Source organism: Manis javanica, chromosome 10 (genome assembly GCF_040802235.1).
Source record: "Manis javanica isolate MJ-LG chromosome 10, MJ_LKY, whole genome shotgun sequence".
Taxonomy (NCBI): Eukaryota; Metazoa; Chordata; class Mammalia; order Pholidota; family Manidae; genus Manis; species Manis javanica.
Window position 1 is genome coordinate 33,299,576 of NC_133165.1, and position 17,083 is coordinate 33,316,658.

At 53.2% G+C, this 17,083-nt stretch overlaps 2 protein-coding genes across 4 annotated transcripts in view; one reads left to right on the forward strand and one right to left on the reverse strand.

Moving 5' to 3' along the window:
- Window positions 1–53: 53 nt before the first annotated feature.
- On the reverse strand, window positions 54–5,507 carry ACHE (acetylcholinesterase (Yt blood group)). Of its 3 annotated transcripts, none has more exons than XM_017679906.3 (6): window positions 5,363–5,501; window positions 4,099–4,292; window positions 2,708–3,788; window positions 1,867–2,351; window positions 1,037–1,206; window positions 54–259 (listed from the first exon to the last, which is right to left on the reverse strand). In XM_017679906.3, the coding sequence occupies exons 3-6, from the start codon at window positions 3,764–3,766 to the stop codon at window positions 138–140; spliced, it is 1,836 nt and encodes a 611-aa protein (XP_017535395.2). In that variant the 5' UTR covers window positions 3,767–3,788; window positions 4,099–4,292; window positions 5,363–5,501; the 3' UTR covers window positions 54–137. The 3 variants fall into 3 exon arrangements, with proteins under 3 accessions (XP_017535395.2, XP_036867745.1, XP_036867746.1); XM_037011850.2 differs by lacking the exon at window positions 54–259 and adding an exon at window positions 271–944 and having other exon boundaries at window positions 5,363–5,507; XM_037011851.2 differs by lacking the exons at window positions 54–259; window positions 4,099–4,292 and adding an exon at window positions 271–944 and having other exon boundaries at window positions 5,363–5,507.
- Window positions 5,508–10,884: 5,377 nt separating this feature from the next.
- MUC3A (mucin 3A, cell surface associated) overlaps window positions 10,885–17,083 on the forward strand; it is a 51,941-nt gene continuing 45,742 nt past the window's right edge. The window contains exon 1 of the mRNA XM_073215137.1: window positions 10,885–11,015. The gene's annotated coding sequence lies outside the window, so the exon portion shown is untranslated. The remainder of the gene's footprint in view (window positions 11,016–17,083) is intronic.

Here is a 17,083-nt window from a genome sequence, read left to right on the forward strand (position 1 = left end):
AGAGGACGTGAACTCCCGGGGGAAAGTCGGAGGTGGGCAGGGTCTAGGGCTCTTCTGTTATATCCCAGCCCTTTAATAAATAGTATATACAGCTAGGGGGCTGGGCGGAGCGGGGGGATGTGGGCGTCCCGTCTGGGTCACAGGTCTGAGCAGCGGTCCTGCTTGCTGTAATGGTCAAACTGGTTCTTCCAGTGCACCATGTAGGAGCTCCAGCGGTGGAACTCGGCTTTCCACTGGCGCTCCGCCTCGTCCAGCGTGTCTGTGGCCCGAGCGCCCGGGCAAGTGGGTTGGGGAAATGAGAGTGCAGGACGCCACATGGGATGGAAAGATCAAGAGGTGAATGTGCCAAAGACGGTAGACGAGAGGGAGGATGAGGGTACAGGAGGATGGCGGGAAGGAGGAGGGGGTAGAAAATGACCGGAAGACAGGACAGAACGGATTAGAATGGGGGAGGGTTCGTGGGTCAGTGGGGAAAAGAGAGGAGACAGAAATGGTTGACAATTATAGCCCCGCTTGGGAGTGCTATCTAGTCCCCCAGCCTCCCTCTTCCTCCAACACCCGGCTCAGTCTCCAAATAATTATATATATATAAAAAGAAAACCGGCCTTTTCATTTCCATTTGAACAACACAGACGCTCCCTGAGATGGGTCGTGGGTCACCTCCCCCCGTTCCCCCAACGCTGCCCTTGTCCAGGTTGAGTCGGTTTGAGGCGGGAGGGGGCGCTGGGTCGGAGATCCCTGAGTGGGGCCCTTCCCCGCGGCCCGACCACTCATTAGAGGAGGGGGCCCCTAAGGCCGGAGGGGAAGAGGCCCCGGTCACAGACGCAGGAGCCCGGAAAGGATGAGGGGGAGGAAGAGGAGGAGGGGCAGGGGGAAGTCGGGCCTGGGCCTCGGGGCAGCCTCCCCGTGGGCGGGGCCTGAGCAGGTGCTGGGAGCCTCCGCGGCTGGGGGGAGAAGAGAGGGATTACACCCGGCCAGCTCCCGCTCCCCTCTGCTCCCCACTTCACCCTGTCCCTGCCCACTGGCTCCTGCGTACCGGTCGCGCTGAGCAATTTGGGTAGGAAGCGGTTCCAAAAGGCACAGGCTTGAGCGCGCAGTCCCCGTCTCACCTCCAGCGGCCGCAGATTCAGGCTCACGTACTGCTGCGCTCCCGCTGTGTACGGTGGCCACTGGGGGGCTTTGGGGTCCCGGGGGTCATTGGGGTCCCTGAGGAAAGATAGGGAATGCTCAGCCTCAGGCAAGCCCACCCTGCCCTGGGGCATAGACTTGGAGAGGGGGAGGCCGATTGACCTATGGAGAACCCCCTCTTCCTTTCACCGCCTCTTTAATCTTTCTTTTCTCCAATATCACCTATCAGCTGGAAGTCTTCCCCTTCTACCTGCCCATCTTTCTCTTCTATCTTTCCCTCAGTTGTATTGCTGCATCTTTGTTTCTCGCGTTTAAGAAATCGCTAGGATTTATTGAGCCTTTACTATGCAACCAGGCCCACCAGGTACATGGCTGCCAACGTGTTTACTTTTGACAACACCCATGTGATGTCAGATTTGTTGCTCAGACAGGTGAACTGTTGGGTGTGTATATGCTGGCACGTGTGTCACAGCTGATAAAACTGTGGTCAGTCCAGCTGAATCCTGCTCTACAGGTCACTGCTAACTGCTTTGGTAACTCCTTTGTCTCCTGTCTCCGCCTCTGTCAGTCTCTTCAGGGTCTTTGTCATTCTCTCTCTGCCCTTTGTCTCTTTTTTCCCTTTGTGAATTTCCCTCTTTCTGGCCTTTTCTGTCTCTGCTTGTCTTCCTCTTTTTCTCTATCTGTCTGGGCCTTAACTCCCTGGTGCCCTGAGGCCCTCCTCCCCTCGGCACTGCTGACCCTGTGCGGGCGAAGTTGGCCCAGTATCTCATCAAGCGCTGGGCAAAGCTTCTCTCCTCCACAGTGTAGTTTAGTGAGGGTTCCAGGGGAAGCCCAAAGATGAACTCGATCTCATAGCCGTGGGGCACCCCCATCCAGAGGGGCCAGGAGAGCGTGGACGCACGGTGTTCAAAGATGTAGGCATAGACCCGAGCACCTTGGGCAGCCAGTCGCCCAGCCAGCTGGGCCACAGGGCACACGACGTTGTGGTCGCCCACTACATCACTCATGGCCTCCCTCAAGCGCGCTGGGTCCTCAGGGTGCAGCCAGTCTGTGTAATGCAGGACCACAGCCTCGGCAGCCAGGTCACTTGCTTGGGGGACCCCAACCCGCACCCCAGCCAGGAACTGGGCTCGGCTGATGAGAGACTCGTTGTCTTTGCTGAAGCCTGGGGCCCCATACACCAGAAAATAGGAGCCCTCATCCTTCACCACACCTACCAGCACCTGTGGGGACAGGATGGAGGGACAGGGGTGGGGGCACAAACACACAGGCAGACAAATACACGGACAAAGAGCCAGAGATGAACAGTTAAAGACCCAGAACCATGGAGGAAGAAAGTATGAGATTGGGGAAGGGACAGAAACAAAGTGAAAATACACCCACATTCCCTTTCCTCTGTCCCACAGACCACCCTGGGATCTGAGGCCTTGAGGAAGGAGGGGGTGGCAATGGGGCCCAGAAGTCTGGGACTTAAGGAGTGGGTCTTGAGAAGCCCTCATGCCTGAATCCCCCAGGGGAAGAGGTGGGTGGGAGAATAGACCTAGAGGAACCTGTGTCACCCCCTCCAGCCACTAGTCACCTTCAGGCCATGAAAGTCTCCAGCATTGATGAGGGCCTCAGGTGTGTCACTGAGGAAGTCTCCATCCACCACAGGCACAAAGGAGAAGCGGAAGACACTTTCCTGAGGCAGCACATGCCATTCGTGGTCCACCAGGTCCTGAGCTGGCCGTGTCCGCAGACAGGCCACCAGCTCTGTGTCATTGCCACCAGTGCCACCCAGGGGACAGCCTACAAGGCGGGCTAGCAGCGTGGCCCTGCGGCGGGCCTCTCCCACACCCACTGTGGCCCAAGGCCCATTGGGTGCACCGCTCTGCATCACAGCCCTGTGGAACAGGCCCCGGCTGGGTGGGGACAGCAGGTGCATGCCCACAGAAGCAGCACCTGCGCTTTCCCCAAACAGAGTCACTGACATTGGGTCCCCCCCAAAGGCTGCCACATTCTCCTGTACCCAGTGCAGTGCCAGCCTCTGATCCAGTAAGCCCATGTTGCCTGGGGCTTCTCGGCTCCCCGGTAGGGCCAAGAAGCCAAAGGCTCCTACCCGGTAGTTCATGGACACCAGCACAGTCCTTTCTGCCTGGGCCAGGAAGCGACCATCATACACGTCCAGGGAGGAGGCGCCACTGTAGAAGCCACCCCCATAGATCCAGATGAGCACAGGGGTCGGGGAGGCAGGCCGGGGGTATGGTGTCCACACATTGAGGTAGAGGCAGTCCTCGCTTAGCTCACGGTTGGGGTTCCACATCTCGGTGCCCTCAAAGCCAGGGTACAAGGTGTCCACGTATTGGTAGCAGACACTTTGGAAAGCTGTGGCATCCAGCACCCCTAGCCAGGGCCGCTTGGGCTCTGGTGGAAGAAAGCGACGGGGGCCCACAGGTGGCTCTGCGAAGGGGATGCCCAGAAAAGCAGAGACAGGGCCCCCAGGGGCCATTAGGCGGATGCCTCGCAGCCGGCCCCCATGCACCGTCACCAGCAGCTCTGGGTCCTCCTCAGCCTCTGCCCCTCCTCCCAGGAGGAAGAGGAGGAGGAAAAGTGGGGAAGCCAGGGAGGGTGTGTTCAGAAGACAGGAGGGGGGCCTCATGGCTGACAGGGCAGGAAGGAGTCTGTTGAGGGAAAGAAAGGCACAGTGTGAAGGCCCGAGGCTGCCACAAGGGAGGAGATTAGGTAACACTCTTGCCCAGGGGTTATCACTGAGCTGCAGAGGAGGTGGGGCAGGTTGGCAGAGAGGAGGAGAGAAATGGGGGGAGGGGGAGAGGGAAGGGAGACAGGCAGAGACAAGGACACAGGCAGACAGGGAGAAGCAAGAGGGGCCAGAGATCAGGCACACCACACACACAGACAAATACAGGGAACAGTGGTGAGACCTGCCAAGCCATAACCTCCCCTGCTGTGCAAAAAGCCCACTGTCCTCACCTTCTTCCCCCAGCTGGGTGGACAGGGTTGGGCCCAATGGGAGCAGTGAGCAGTGAGGGCACCCGCACCAGAGGCTGCAGTCCACGCACAGGCCACCCGACAGGGGCGGGGCCCTCACTGATGGGAGGCGCCAATGGGGGCCCTTGGGGTGGCTTGAAGGTGCAGACTCTCCTGCGCTGGCCAGGGCCAGGGCCCTGCGGGGATGGGTTGGGGTTGGTGTGGGTGCTGCAGGCCCCAGGGCACCCCCAATCCTGTCCACTTAACACACATTCTTCCACCCTGCCCCGCCTCATCCACGGTCTGGCGCACAGCGCTGGGACCCGCAGTTGCCCGTCAGCTGCGCACTGCCCTTGCCTAGCCTCAGAGAACAGGCTTCCAGCTCTTGCCCCCCAGGGTTAGAGTCCCTCATCCGTCCGATGATGCGGTGCATGCTGCTGCCAGCGGGAGGCAGTAGAGCCTAAGAAAAGGACCGCGTTCCCCGCCTCGAGTCCAGGAGCCCAGAACTTGGGGCGGGGGGTCTGTGGGCTTGCGGGCCATTGCCGAGGGGTCTGAAGGGCGAGCCGGGACGCTGGTGTTCTGGGAGCTCCGGAGATCTCCGGCTGCAGGGGCAGGAGCGCTATTTTGGGGCAGCAGCTGCTGCGGTTCCGGCATCTCCAGCCAACGGATCAAAATTCCCCGGGTCAGAACTGCCCCCTCTCGGGGCAGGCACCCCTCGCCCAGCCCCTGTCGCTCTGAGCTGGAGTGGTGCTGCTGCTGGAGATTAACTAGGAAACCTGAGTGGGGCTAATTATAACTCGGGGCTTCCGCTGAGCCACCCTTTCCCCCCAAATAGAGACGGAGTCCCCACGGGAGGGGGACCCCTGGGCCTCAGAGCGGGCTTCAGCTGGGCACTGCGCAGGGGCGCTGGGGTCGCGGAATCCGCGGGCGCCGGTAACCTGCGCAGCTCGGGTTCCGCCCCAGGCAGGGGGCGTCTTCCAGTGTCTCCAGACTCGGAGGCGAGAGCAGGAAGGGGATCTCGGGGGTCCCCACAGAAATTCGAGAGCAGAGGCGGCGGCCGGCCCTGCGGGGTGCCCGATCCCGTGCGGGCGACCGTAAGTATGCGGCGGCGAGGAAAGAGTTAAGGATGAGTGTGGGGTGGCGGGGGGCGTCGCTGGACACGGTAGGCGTCCCCTTTGGTGGGCCTGGATCCCTCTGGGAGTGCACCGTCCCCCGGGCGCGGAATGGGCCGCGGGCCGGGGGAGGACCCGGGGGGCGGGAGACTTACCTGAGGCGGCCGAGCCGGGCCGGGCCGGGCCGCGCCGCGCCAGGAGCTGGAGGCGGCCGATGTTCCCCGGCGCTGGCTGAGCCGACTCTGACAGCCGCCGCCTCCGGCCCCCCGCACACACCCCTCCGGGCCGCTCGGCGCCCCCGCCCGCGCCCGCCCCCGCCCACTGTCTCCGCCCCCGCCCCTCCCCGCCTCCCGGGGCTGCCACTTCCCCCCTCCCTCCTTCGGAGCCAAGACCCAGAGACCCTGGAGCACAGACGGACTCCAGGGACAGACCCCGACAGACGGACAGACATGCGGTGACAGGCACGACCCCAGGACACGCGGCGGTGGAGTAGACATCCACAGTTATACCCAGACGGACAGAAGACCGCGGAACCAGACATACACACACACAGTTGGTCTCACGCAGTGACTGCCGCAAACACAGTGACCAGCATTCACAGACGGATGGACGGACACGCTCTGACACACCAACAGCTTCGGTCAGGGATAGGGCCCGAGGAAATGAGCATCCCTAGCCACCACACCGCAGGGGCGGCGTGGGAGGACTGGACGTGAAAGTGTGACAGAGGACCTCCTCAGGGGCCCGGGTGACACTGGTGGAGAAATGGTGACCTGGGATACTCCCGGGGATAAGGGCACACCTGTGGGAATGAAGTGAACATGAGGTCACGAGTGGAAATGAAGGGGGTACCCATAGAAGGAGACCCCTGGGGGGGGAGAGGTGACTTGGGGACACACACCAGAAGAAAGGCCAACGTGGTGGCACGTGCAAGGCTACGGGGCGAGGCCGCACTCCGCCGCCACAGTGGAAACTTCCGGAACCCCCATGGGTGGGTTTGCGCTGGTTCCCTGACGGGTGACCTCGGACGTTCGTCACCAGAGTCCGGTAGGGGCATGACATCACCAGACCAGGCTCTCATTGGCCACCGCGCCTGGCAGGTGGGAGCGGCCTGGCCCAGGCGCCCCCAGCCTGCTCGCTGGAGCCTGGGCGGCACGGATCCCCACGTCCCGCTCTCCCGGAGATGGGTTCCCCATGGGAACGGTGCAGCCGCGGGGCGTCCCTACGTCCAAGGTGACGTTGGAAAAAGTGTGCAGCGGTGTGTCCATACGAGGGTGCCGCGCGGAGGGGCCCTACTCTGGGCTGTCGGCTCAGGAGCCCGAGGCCCGCGGCGTGGGAGATCTGCTGGCGCGGCCAAGCGTCGGGCGTGCGTGCTCGCGCGCGGCGGTGAGGGGGCGCTGCGTGGCGCGGGCGCGCGCGCGCACTCTCACAAGGCAGCTGGTGGTCCCGCTGCGCCAAGACCCCGCCCCTCCCCTAGTCCGCCGCCGCCAGCGGCTGAGAGCCCCGGGTCTCGGGGTCTCGCGAGGAAAGCGGGGTCCACCCAATATTAAGAGACATGCCTCTGCGCGGTCCCGGCTCTCCTAGCAGGGCTCGCTCCAGGATCTCCCCGCGGGAACCATTACCCGCAGGCCGGGGGACTCACGCTGGACCACGTCAGTTAGCGGGCAGCGGCCGCCAGGTGGCGCGGGAGACAGCTGCTCGGGCCTTGGAGACGGGGATGGAGTACAGGCGATGAGGAGATTAAACCTGCGCCAACTGTTCCCATCGTTTCTGCCTCCCGCCCTTTACTGTTCAGGCACCCCAAATCCCCTGCATGAACACCGAGGTTGTCTGCATCCGGTCTTCCGGCCGCACTGATTGAGAGCTGCTCATCCATCAGACCATGTTCTCAGTTCTGCTCCCTGAAGAGCAGGCATAAGGGCTGTGGGTGGGCGGTAGGGCCAGGAAAATGAACAGTCGGTGTTGCCGCGAGAGAAAAGAATCTGAGGCAGGTTTCGGAGTTTGGTAATTATGAATTACTAGAATGATGAAAACAAACCATGAATTGAATGAGCAGCGAGGCCTGCCCCAGGCCTAAGGTTGTAGAGATTCTTGGCCTGTAAAGGCTCTGGTTATAATGGGGCTTCCCTCTCTGTTGCTCCCTAAAATGGGCTGTGCCACACAGGCACCTCAGCTGACTTCTCGAATCATGAGGTCCTAGAGAAGCAGGGACAGCTTACAGCCCAGATAGTTATGAACAAGTGATACCTTAGATAGCTTAGAAAGAGAAAGGACTGGGTGAGGTCTAGGAGCTGGCCCAGCAAACACCTTGTCAAGGTCTGTGCTGACCTCAGGCTGGACCTGAGGTTGGAGTCATGGACAGGGCTGCCATCTCTCAGGAAGGTAGACCCTATCTTCAGCTGGGCAGGGATAAGTGGATTTAACTGAGGGAAAGATGCCCAGATGTGTCTCCAGGGGATGGAGTCCAGTTCCTGCCTGCTTGGGGATGGCATTAATGAGGCAGAACCTGTGAGGGATCCATGAGACGTAGGGGCAAGGCAGGTTATGGAGCGTTCTGAAGCTAGAATTTTATTTTTGGCAGGGGGGTGGGTGGGGGAGGGGCTGGGGCAGGGAGGGAGGCAGGCATGGGCTATGGAAGTTCAGCCAGCAGGAAAGGGATGAAGAAGTGACATTTGGAGATGCTTGAGAGTCTGTGGCAGGGAGAGGATGCAGCCATTTATGTCAATACTCTTCTTCCCTGCTCCCCAGGTATGGGGAGGGCAGGGGCAGGGCTGCACAGGGGAGATGGGAGGAAGGTCAGGCAGAGGTGAGGTTGGGAAAGGAGGAGGGTGTCCTGCTTCTGGATCCTCTGATGTTCTTCCCCAGGCACTGGGTCAGGGAGAGATCAGCTGAATGTGCAGTCAGATGAATCTGCAGTCCTACACAGAGTCCTAGGGCATGTAAGTCCAGTGTCTGTGGGGCAGGAATGCAAAAGGAGGCCACGGCTCTGTAGCTGTAAGCAGTTCTGGGAAATGTGCCAAGGGCCCACAGTTATGTCTCAGCCTGCAGTTTGCCCCAGGATTGTGAGCATGGAGGGCCTTGACCATGCAGATTGTGTCCCAATCTCAGAGAATCTTTAAATATGCAGAGACCACCTGAGAAAGCCAGCATAAAGGATGCAGGTGTCAGGAGACCCACAGGGCATCAGAACAAGCCCTGGACTGGGGGCCTGATTCCTGGGTTCTCACCCAGTGATCTGCTGACTGCCAATGAGACCTCTACAGAGTCACACTCCTTGTCTGAGTCTCAGTTTCCCCAGTGTAAAATGGTGAATTAGACTGGAGAATCACAGAGGCCCCTTAGAAGGGCTGATCCATTTGCTAGGTGCCCCCAGAGCCAGTCCAAACAGGCCTGCTGAGGACTAACAGGCTGTGCACAGTCTGAACACAGGTCAGCAGGAGGTGCTGTGGGCACTTGGAGGAGACAAGAACTAACAGGGACATGTCTGGTCTCAATGAGAGATGGACAAAGATTTGAGCCTGTTCTTAAAAATAGAACTCAGAGGAACAATTCCGCCTTTTACCTTGAGCCTCTCCCCAGCCTTTGTCAACACAGGGATCTCACCTGTCCAGCCAAGACACCTTTTCCTAGTCCAGCATAGTAACCTCCCCAACACTCTGTGACCACTCTCCCCCGACTACCAAAGCTGTCACTGCAGGGGCACCCTTGTTGCTTCTGCTGCTTCACCATGTTTTCCAAGAATCAGTCGTGTTTCTGCCACCAGGCCTGTCAATTGTACTTCCCATGCATCTGTCTCCCACTTTTGCCAACACAAGGACCCCTGCTTCTATAACAGTCCTTGTCCCACCTCTGACAACAAAAAGGATTCTCATTTCCTCTGTTTATTGGTTGAGTTTCAGCTCAGCTATGTGAAACAGAAAACCAAGCAATGATGGCTTGAACGAAATATAATGGAAACATAAACATATTTTTCTCTTACATGAAAGAGACCCAGAAGTAGACCATGCAGGGCCAGCCAGGGTGCCCTCGATGTCAGGGACCAGGTTCCTTTACACAGAATTTTGTTACTTAACCATCTTCCCTAGGTAGCTTCCACTGCATGATATAATATGGCTTCTCGAGCATCAGCCATCACCTCTGCATCCCATCTGGCCAGGAAGGAGGAAGAACTGAAGAAGGGCATCATTCTTCCTCCTTAAGGACAGTTCTTGGAATCACACATAGCACTTTGGTTTATATCCCACTGGCCAGAACTTAATCCTAAGATCACCATTGGCTATGCAGGAGGTTCAGAGATGAAGTTTTTGTCCTGGATGACTGTGTTCTCAGCTAAAATTTGTCCTAATACTAAGGAAGAAGAGGAAGCAGCTACTTGGGGACAAGCCCTTTGTCTCTGTCAGTGCAGGACTGAAGCACACTTCTACGTTTTAACTCAGGGAGGACACCCTCCTCTCCCCCTCTCTAACAAACATCCCCCATCCCCTGCGATTTCTGTCACCTGTGGCAGCCCTCCTCCAGCTGCTGCTCCACGGACACACACTGCTTCTCGGTCCGTGCTGCGAGGTGGCCGTCCGTCGGAGGGCGCTGCTTGGGGGCCCCAGCGCGGCTGCTGCTGGCAGCGCTAAGCATCTTCGTCACGCGTCCCAGGGGTGGCGGCCAAGGTGGAGGACAGTGAGTGCGCTGGGGGTGGCGGTGGTGGTGAGGGCGGCAAAGGGGCAGACCCAGGTCCTTCTGCCATCCCCGTGCGCAGAGGAAGGCAGGGGCATTGATTGGTTCAGCCAAGGATGTCCTCCGGGGCTGCCCCCACGCTAGGCAGGAGGGTGCCTGATGAGGCCACGTCCCCATCCCCCTTAATCAGGGTCGTTGACCTGCAGAGTTGGGAACCTGAGCCACGCAACAGATATCCTTCCCTCTCCCCACTCCTTCCTGTGACCCCTTCTGGTTAGTCTAAAATTCATACTTGATCCGTTATATCATTTCACATGTTTTCCCCCCAGACTTATTCAACCAACTTGGGTGTGCTTTTTTTTGTTACTAGTTTTGAGTGTTTCACACAATTTTTGACCTGTCTCTGGATAGTCTAATTTCATTTCCACAATTCTGTTAAATTTTTAACCAGTTTACAGTATTTCCCACGTAGTTCAAACATCCTTCTCGTCCCCTTTCTAGCTGGGGGTAGGGTGGAGTGGGGGTTTCATATCCTCATGCTCTGGATGGATTGATTAGAGGTATCAGTACCCTTCCTGGGTTGATTTCCGTGGTGAGCTGTCATGGTTCTGAGAGGTGCGAAATGTGTATTTTAATTCACTGGGAGTGCATTTAACCTCATGTTACCATTTATCCACCCTGGTGTCAGAATCCTGAAGGAACTCAGGATCCTGGAGAGTGACTCAGCACCCACCTGATAGGACCCCTGGCCCACTGATCTCACTGGTTTCATGCAGGCTTCAGCCAACCCTGATGCTGGTTTCCATTTAAATGTTATCAGTGCATCTTGGATAACTTCTTGGGAACAGCTGGTGAGATCTCACTAGGTACTATCTGTGTTTGACACCCAGGGGACTCTTGAGAACATTCCCAGCTGCTCCTGGCTGTCCTGCAGCCAGGCTAGTCCGTGAGAACCATCCCAGAGAAGAGGTTGCTTGGATGAGCCTGGCTGTGGTTCCCGTGACACCAAGCTTCCAACACTGGAGTGATGCAGAGGTGGTGAGGACCTGTCTTGAATCCCCACCTTGCCTGGAGACAGTGCAGGCTGGCTACAGAGTTGGCTACGTGGCCAGCAGTCTTGTGGACAGCTGGAGCCTGGAGGTGAATGTCTACAATGCTGGGGCACCAGGGTGGGGTTGGTGAGTAGCTCAGGCCCAGTGTTACTTCCACATTAGTGTTTCCGTGGGGGTTGAGGGGTTGAAGGTGTGCTTGTTTGCCAGCTACTGTCCTGAATCAACACTTAGCTAAACATCATCCCATTTAATTATCACTCACAACATTTTGATGGGAAACGCCCTATTAGCATTACAACTCAACAGTCAGGAAACCGAAACTGACACAGAGAGGTTACGCTTTTGCTTATTTTCATCAGGTGGTAGTTGGAGGCCTTAGGCTCCAGGTGAGAGATCTGACCTGAGATGGGGTTGGTGTGCTTCGGAGCTGCTCACCTCTACTGTGTCTCTGGAAAATTAACTCCTAGTAGCCCAAGAAATGAAAAGGGTTTGGTAGGTCCCTGCCTGTGTCTCCCCTGCTTCCTGGGATACCTTCCCACCTACCTCCCTGCCTCCCTTCCTCCCTTCCTTGCTCTCAATTTCTCTCTGCTGCACAGGCCTCAGTGGGGTGTCCTACCTGTCAGAACTTCCAGCTGTCTTGGACCCTGAAGACAGTGGGCCTAGGCATTATCCCAGGATTATCAGGGGGGAGAGTAGGTGCAAGATACCCAGCTCTGGGGAGGAGGACATGGGAGGGCCCTGAGTTTCCAAGGGTGCTTCCTCATCCCCACTGGGAACCTCACACCTCCGCCCACTTCTACACCTAGAAACCTCTAAAGACATCAGGATACAGGCCCCAGGCCGGAAGATGCCCAACCTCCACTGTGGCCAGCAGAGGTTAGCATCTCCTGAGTCACTTTACCCCATCCTTGACCCACAGCCCAGCACAGCCATCTCCCAGCTCCAAGGCCCATCCCCTGACCCTGTCCTGCCCACCACCCATCTCCTTCTTTCCCAGAGCCTCTTCCTTCTTCCCAGAACACCACATTTCCAGGGGCTCCAAAGGGGAAAGGGCACCCCTCCCCTGGCTTCTTCCCTGTAGGTTGGAGGGCTCCAGGTTGGGGAGAGTGGGACAGGGGACCTTAGATCCACAGGGACCCTTGGGTCCGTGGAGTGGGAAGAAGTAGGACAGGGTACCTTAGATCCACAGGGACCCTGGCTCCCATGTCCCTAACCATCCTCGCCTTCCCTGCCTTCCTTCTGTGGTACTTTGCTATTTCCGTCACTACCCCCCACCCCACCTCCAGCCCCAGCCAGAGGCAGAAGCCCCTGATTCTCCCAGGCACACATGCACTTCTTTGAATTGTATCTGCCATTCTCTCCCTGGCAGCCTGTGCTTGGTGGGGAGCAAGGATGCATCTGGAAGAGAAGCTGTGAGGGAACTGGGAGCAGCTAGGTTTCTCTCTGGGAGGGAGGGAGGCAGGTGGGGCCAAGCGCTACCTCCTGGGCTCCCTGGCAGGTGGGTCTCTGATCCAGACACGGACGGGGCAGCTCCTGGGCCCCAGGTCCTTTCACAGGGCCAGGTGAGTGGCTGGGGCTGTGGGCCATTGAGGGGTGGGAGCTCTTGCAAGGACTTGAATTAGCTTGGAGCATATGGGCCTCTCCGGAATTCTGGCAAGGCCCCCCTCTCTTAATTCCTTTGTGACCCTTCCTTCTCATGCCCCTCCTGGGCACCCATACAAATATCTGTAGTGCAGGCCAACGTGACGCCCGGAAATGAGAGCTGAAGTATTTCATAAGAAGTGACTCCCTGGCTGGGGATTTCTTCTTAAATTACATTTTATTTGAACAGTTAATGAATTCATCAGATTAAAAAGGTGTAGAGTGAAAAATCCCCTTCTTACCAGGAAATGAACATTGATACAACATTGTGAAAAAAATCTACAGACCTTATTCAACTTTTGCCAATTGTTTTGTTAATGTCCTACTTCTGGTCTGGAAGCCAGTCCAGGGTCACACATTCCACACATTTCACACATTAGTTGTCATGTCAGTTTAGACAATGCTTCAGTCTTTCTTGGTCACCTGCACTATTTTGTACTTAAAAAACACTTTCATTGTGTGGACAATGTTTTGTTGTGTATATGTTTCTTCTGGATAATTTGGAATATTTAAATTTTGTTACTGGTGGTTACTGTGATAGAACGTACAACTTTTACTGTATCTGTAATTCAGTTTCTTTAGGAATTGATTCCCTGCTATGAGCAACGATGAGATCAGTATCCTTTTCTTCTTCCACCTTCTTCTCCATTATGTGATTTTATTACTTAAATTTACCTTTGTCCTGTTAAGTATTTTTGGAAGTTTATTACGTGGTTAATCAGCTTTAAATACTATCCATAAATATCCAGGTGCAAAAGGTCAGGGAATCAGCATACCTAAACACCTTGCTACTTGCTTTCACCTTTCAGTTCCCAGTGAACAATACATCATTTTTATGTTGTAGGTTTTCTAATATATATATTATCTTTTAACCATAAACCTCATATGTTCTTAGTCTATTGCATCAGTTTAGAGACATTCAGTGATCAGAGTTAGCACTTTTCCCATTCATCTCTTGGTTGGCTGAAATTTTTCTTTAAGTGACTTTTCAGAAATGGCTCATGAGAGTTTTTAAAATACTTAATTATTGAGACATACTATAAAACTCACCCTTTTATGTTATGCTCAGTGAAATAAGCCAGGCAGAGAAAGACAAATGCCATATGATTTCACTTACCTGTGGAACATAAGAACAAAGCAAAACAGAAAGAACAAAACAGCAGTAGTCTCATAGACACTAAGAAGTGACTAGGGTGACCAAGGGGGAGGGGGATAGAGGGACACAATAATTCGCAGTCACAATATAAGTTGGTCATGGGGATGGTAGTACATCACGGAGAATATAGTCAATGATTCTATAACATCTTTCTATGTTGATAGTAACTGCACTAGAGGGGGTGAGGATTTAATAATATGGGTAACTGTTGAACCACTGTATTGGACATTTGAAACCAACATAAGATTGTGTATCAATGATACTTCAATTTAAAAAAACTCACCCTTTTAAAGTGTACAATTCAGAGGTTTTTAGTATATTCACAAAGTTATGCAGCTGTCACCACTGTCTAATTTGAGAACATTTCATCACCCAAAATAGAAACTTTGTACCCACTAACAGTCACTCTCCATTCTGCCTTCCTCTTAGCCCCTGGCAACCACTAATATATTTTCTTTCTATATGGGTATGCCTATTCTGGGCATTCCATATAAATGGAATCATACAATATGTGGCTTTGTGTTTGACTTTTTTCACTTAGTATAATGTTGTTTTTTTTTTGAGAGGGCATCTCTCATATTTATTGATCAAATGGTTGTTAACAACAATAAAGTTCAGTATAGGGGGGTCAATGCTCAATGTACAATCATTAATCCATCTCAAGCCTAACTCTCGTCAGTCTCCAATCTTCTGAAGCATAACGAACAAGTTCTTACATGGTGAACGAAATCTTAGATAGTGAATAAATTCTTACATGGTGAACAGTACAAGGGCATTCATCACAGAAACTTTTGGTTTTGATCATGCATTATGAACTATAAACAATCAGGTCAAATATGAATATTCATTTGATTTTTATACTTGATTTATATGTTGATCCCACATTTCTCCCTTTATTATTATTATTATTTTTATTTTTAATAAAATGCTGAAGTGGTAGGTAGATGCAAGATAAAGGTAGAAAACATAGTTTAGTGTTGTAGGAGAGCAATTGTAGATGATCAGGTGTGTGCCTGTAGACTATGTGTTAATCCAAGCTAGACAAGGGCAATAAACCATCCACGGATGCAGAAGATTTCTCTCAAAGCAGGGGGGATGAGGTTCTGAGCCTCACCTCTGTTGATCCCCAATTTCTCACCTGATGGCCCCCCTGCGACTGTGCCTGTCTTAGGTTGTTCCTCCCTTGAGGAATCTTACCCGTCTCTGGCTAACCAGTCATCTTCCGGGGCCATACAGGGAAATGTAAAGTTGGTAAGTGAGAGAGAAGCCATATTGTTTGAAAAGGTTAGCTTTTTACTTCTTTGCAGATTTATGCCCTGTGGCTTCTATGCCCAGCACTTGTCTCGAGGTATCTTTACCACCTGGAGGAATTATGATACTCGGTAACTTCGATATGAGGGACGAATTCTATTTAAGGGTTGTAATTAGGAAGGAAGAAGAAAAGCTATAGAGGTAGCATATGGAAGAAAACATGGGAGGATTGATTATTTCTTTGACATATCTTCTTGTAGAGTACCTTAAGTATGTATAGGTTTTAAACTACTAACTAATTTGCACACACATATTAACATAATAGGAATATGGTGACATAAACAAAGCAAATCTATAATTACCAGCCATCTCCAGTGAAGCCAAGAAAACCATTTAGGCACCCTAGGCATTTGTGAAAATTTTTCTATGATATGATGGATATTGTCCAACTATACTTGAACAGTCTGAGAGAAATCAGACAAATTAAAGCAGCTCATGTCTGGGATCTGTTCACCTCCCATATGTCCTTTTAACCATAGATAGTCTATAGTCATAAGATTTTGGAGTGCTACACCTTGCACCCCTCCCAACTCCTGGTTGAGTTCCAACAGTACAGATCCGGTCAAATTCGTTGTCTCACTGTATGCACATGCCAGCCTAGACATTTCCCTCCTCATTCCAATGGCAAGTCCAGGAAATGGTGGGGTGGACGCAGCCACGACCGCAGCATTGCCCGGATCCCTGTTGAGGCTTTTTGATGATCATCCCCCGGCATGAGTCCTCCAGAGAGTGCTGATGCTGGAAGCTCCTCCTCATGTCGTATCTTAGTTCATTTTCTGGGTATCCAAGCTAGGCCTTGATCTTCTGCATAGAAACAAACAGACCCTTTGCCCACACTTTGACATGCCCTCTATACCACTGTGCAGAACTCATTGGAGGTCAGCACACAGGGACTGCTTTTTTTTTTTTTTATTATTAAGAGAAAGGAATATTATCAGAAAAGAGTACCTCCATAGCTGATCATCTGACACCCTTTAAGTGATCAACATTAAGGATATTTAAAGCATGCGTTGATCTTTGATTTACCAATAGTTTTATCCTATCAAGGAGTAATCCCCGTTTTCTTTCTTTCTTTCTTTCTTTTTTTTTTTTTAATCTTTAATCTACACTTACATGAGGAGTACTATGTTTACTATGCTCTCCCCTATATCAGGTCCCCCCTAACAACCACATTACGGTTACTGTCCATCAGCTTAGCAAAATGTTGTAGAATCCCTACTTGTCCTCTCTGTGTTGTGCAGCCCACCCTCCCCTTTCTCCCTCCCCGCCCATGCATGCTAATCTTAATACCCCCCTTCTTCTTCCCCCTCCTTATTCCTCCCTGCCCACCCATCCTCCCCAGTTCTTTTCCCTTTGGTACCTGTTAGTCCATTTTTGGGTTCTGTAATTCCGCTGCTGTTTTGTTCCTTCAGTTTTTCCTTTGTTCGTATACTCCTCAGATGAGTGAAATCATTTGGTATTTCTCTTTCTCCGCTTGGCTTATTTCACTGAGCATAATACTCTCCAGCTCCATCCATGTTGCTGCAAATGGTTGGATTTTTCCACTTCTTATGGCTGAGTAGTATTCCATTGTGTATATGTACCACATCTTCTTTATCCATTCATCTACCGATGGACATTTAGGTTGCTTCCAATTCTTGGCTATTGTAAATAGTGCTACGATAAACATAGGGGTGCATCTGTCTTTCTCAAACTTGATTGCTGCGTTCTTAGGGTAAATTCCTAGGAGTGGAATTCCTGGGTCAAATGGTAGATCTGTTTTAAGCATTTTGATGAACCTCCAAACTGCTTTCCACAATGGTTGAACTAATTTACATTCCCACCAGCATGTAGGAGGGTTCCCCTTTCTCCACAGCCTCGCCAACATTTGTTGTTGTTTGTCTTTTGGATGGCAGCTATCCTTACTGGTGTGAGGTGATACCTCATTGTAGTTTTAATTTGCATTTCTCTGATAATTAGCGATGTGGAGCATCTTTTCATGTGTCTCTTGGCCATCTGTATTTCTTTTTTAGAGAGCTGTCTGTTCAGTTCCTCTGCCCATTTTTTAA

What these genes read in the sequence shown, in the direction of transcription:
- ACHE (XM_037011851.2), bottom strand. Translation starts at nt 3,766, where the DNA reads ATGAGGCCCCCCTCCTGTCTTCTGAACACACCCTCCCTGGCTTCCCCA. An exon ending in GAGACTTTCATGGCCTGAAG is followed by an intron (nt 2,352 to 2,707) that starts GTGACTAGTGGC and finishes CTGTCCCCACAG; the next exon opens with GTGCTGGTAGGTGTGGTGAA. An exon ending in GCCAACTTCGCCCGCACAGG is followed by an intron (nt 1,207 to 1,866) that starts GTCAGCAGTGCC and finishes ATCTTTCCTCAG; the next exon opens with GGACCCCAATGACCCCCGGG.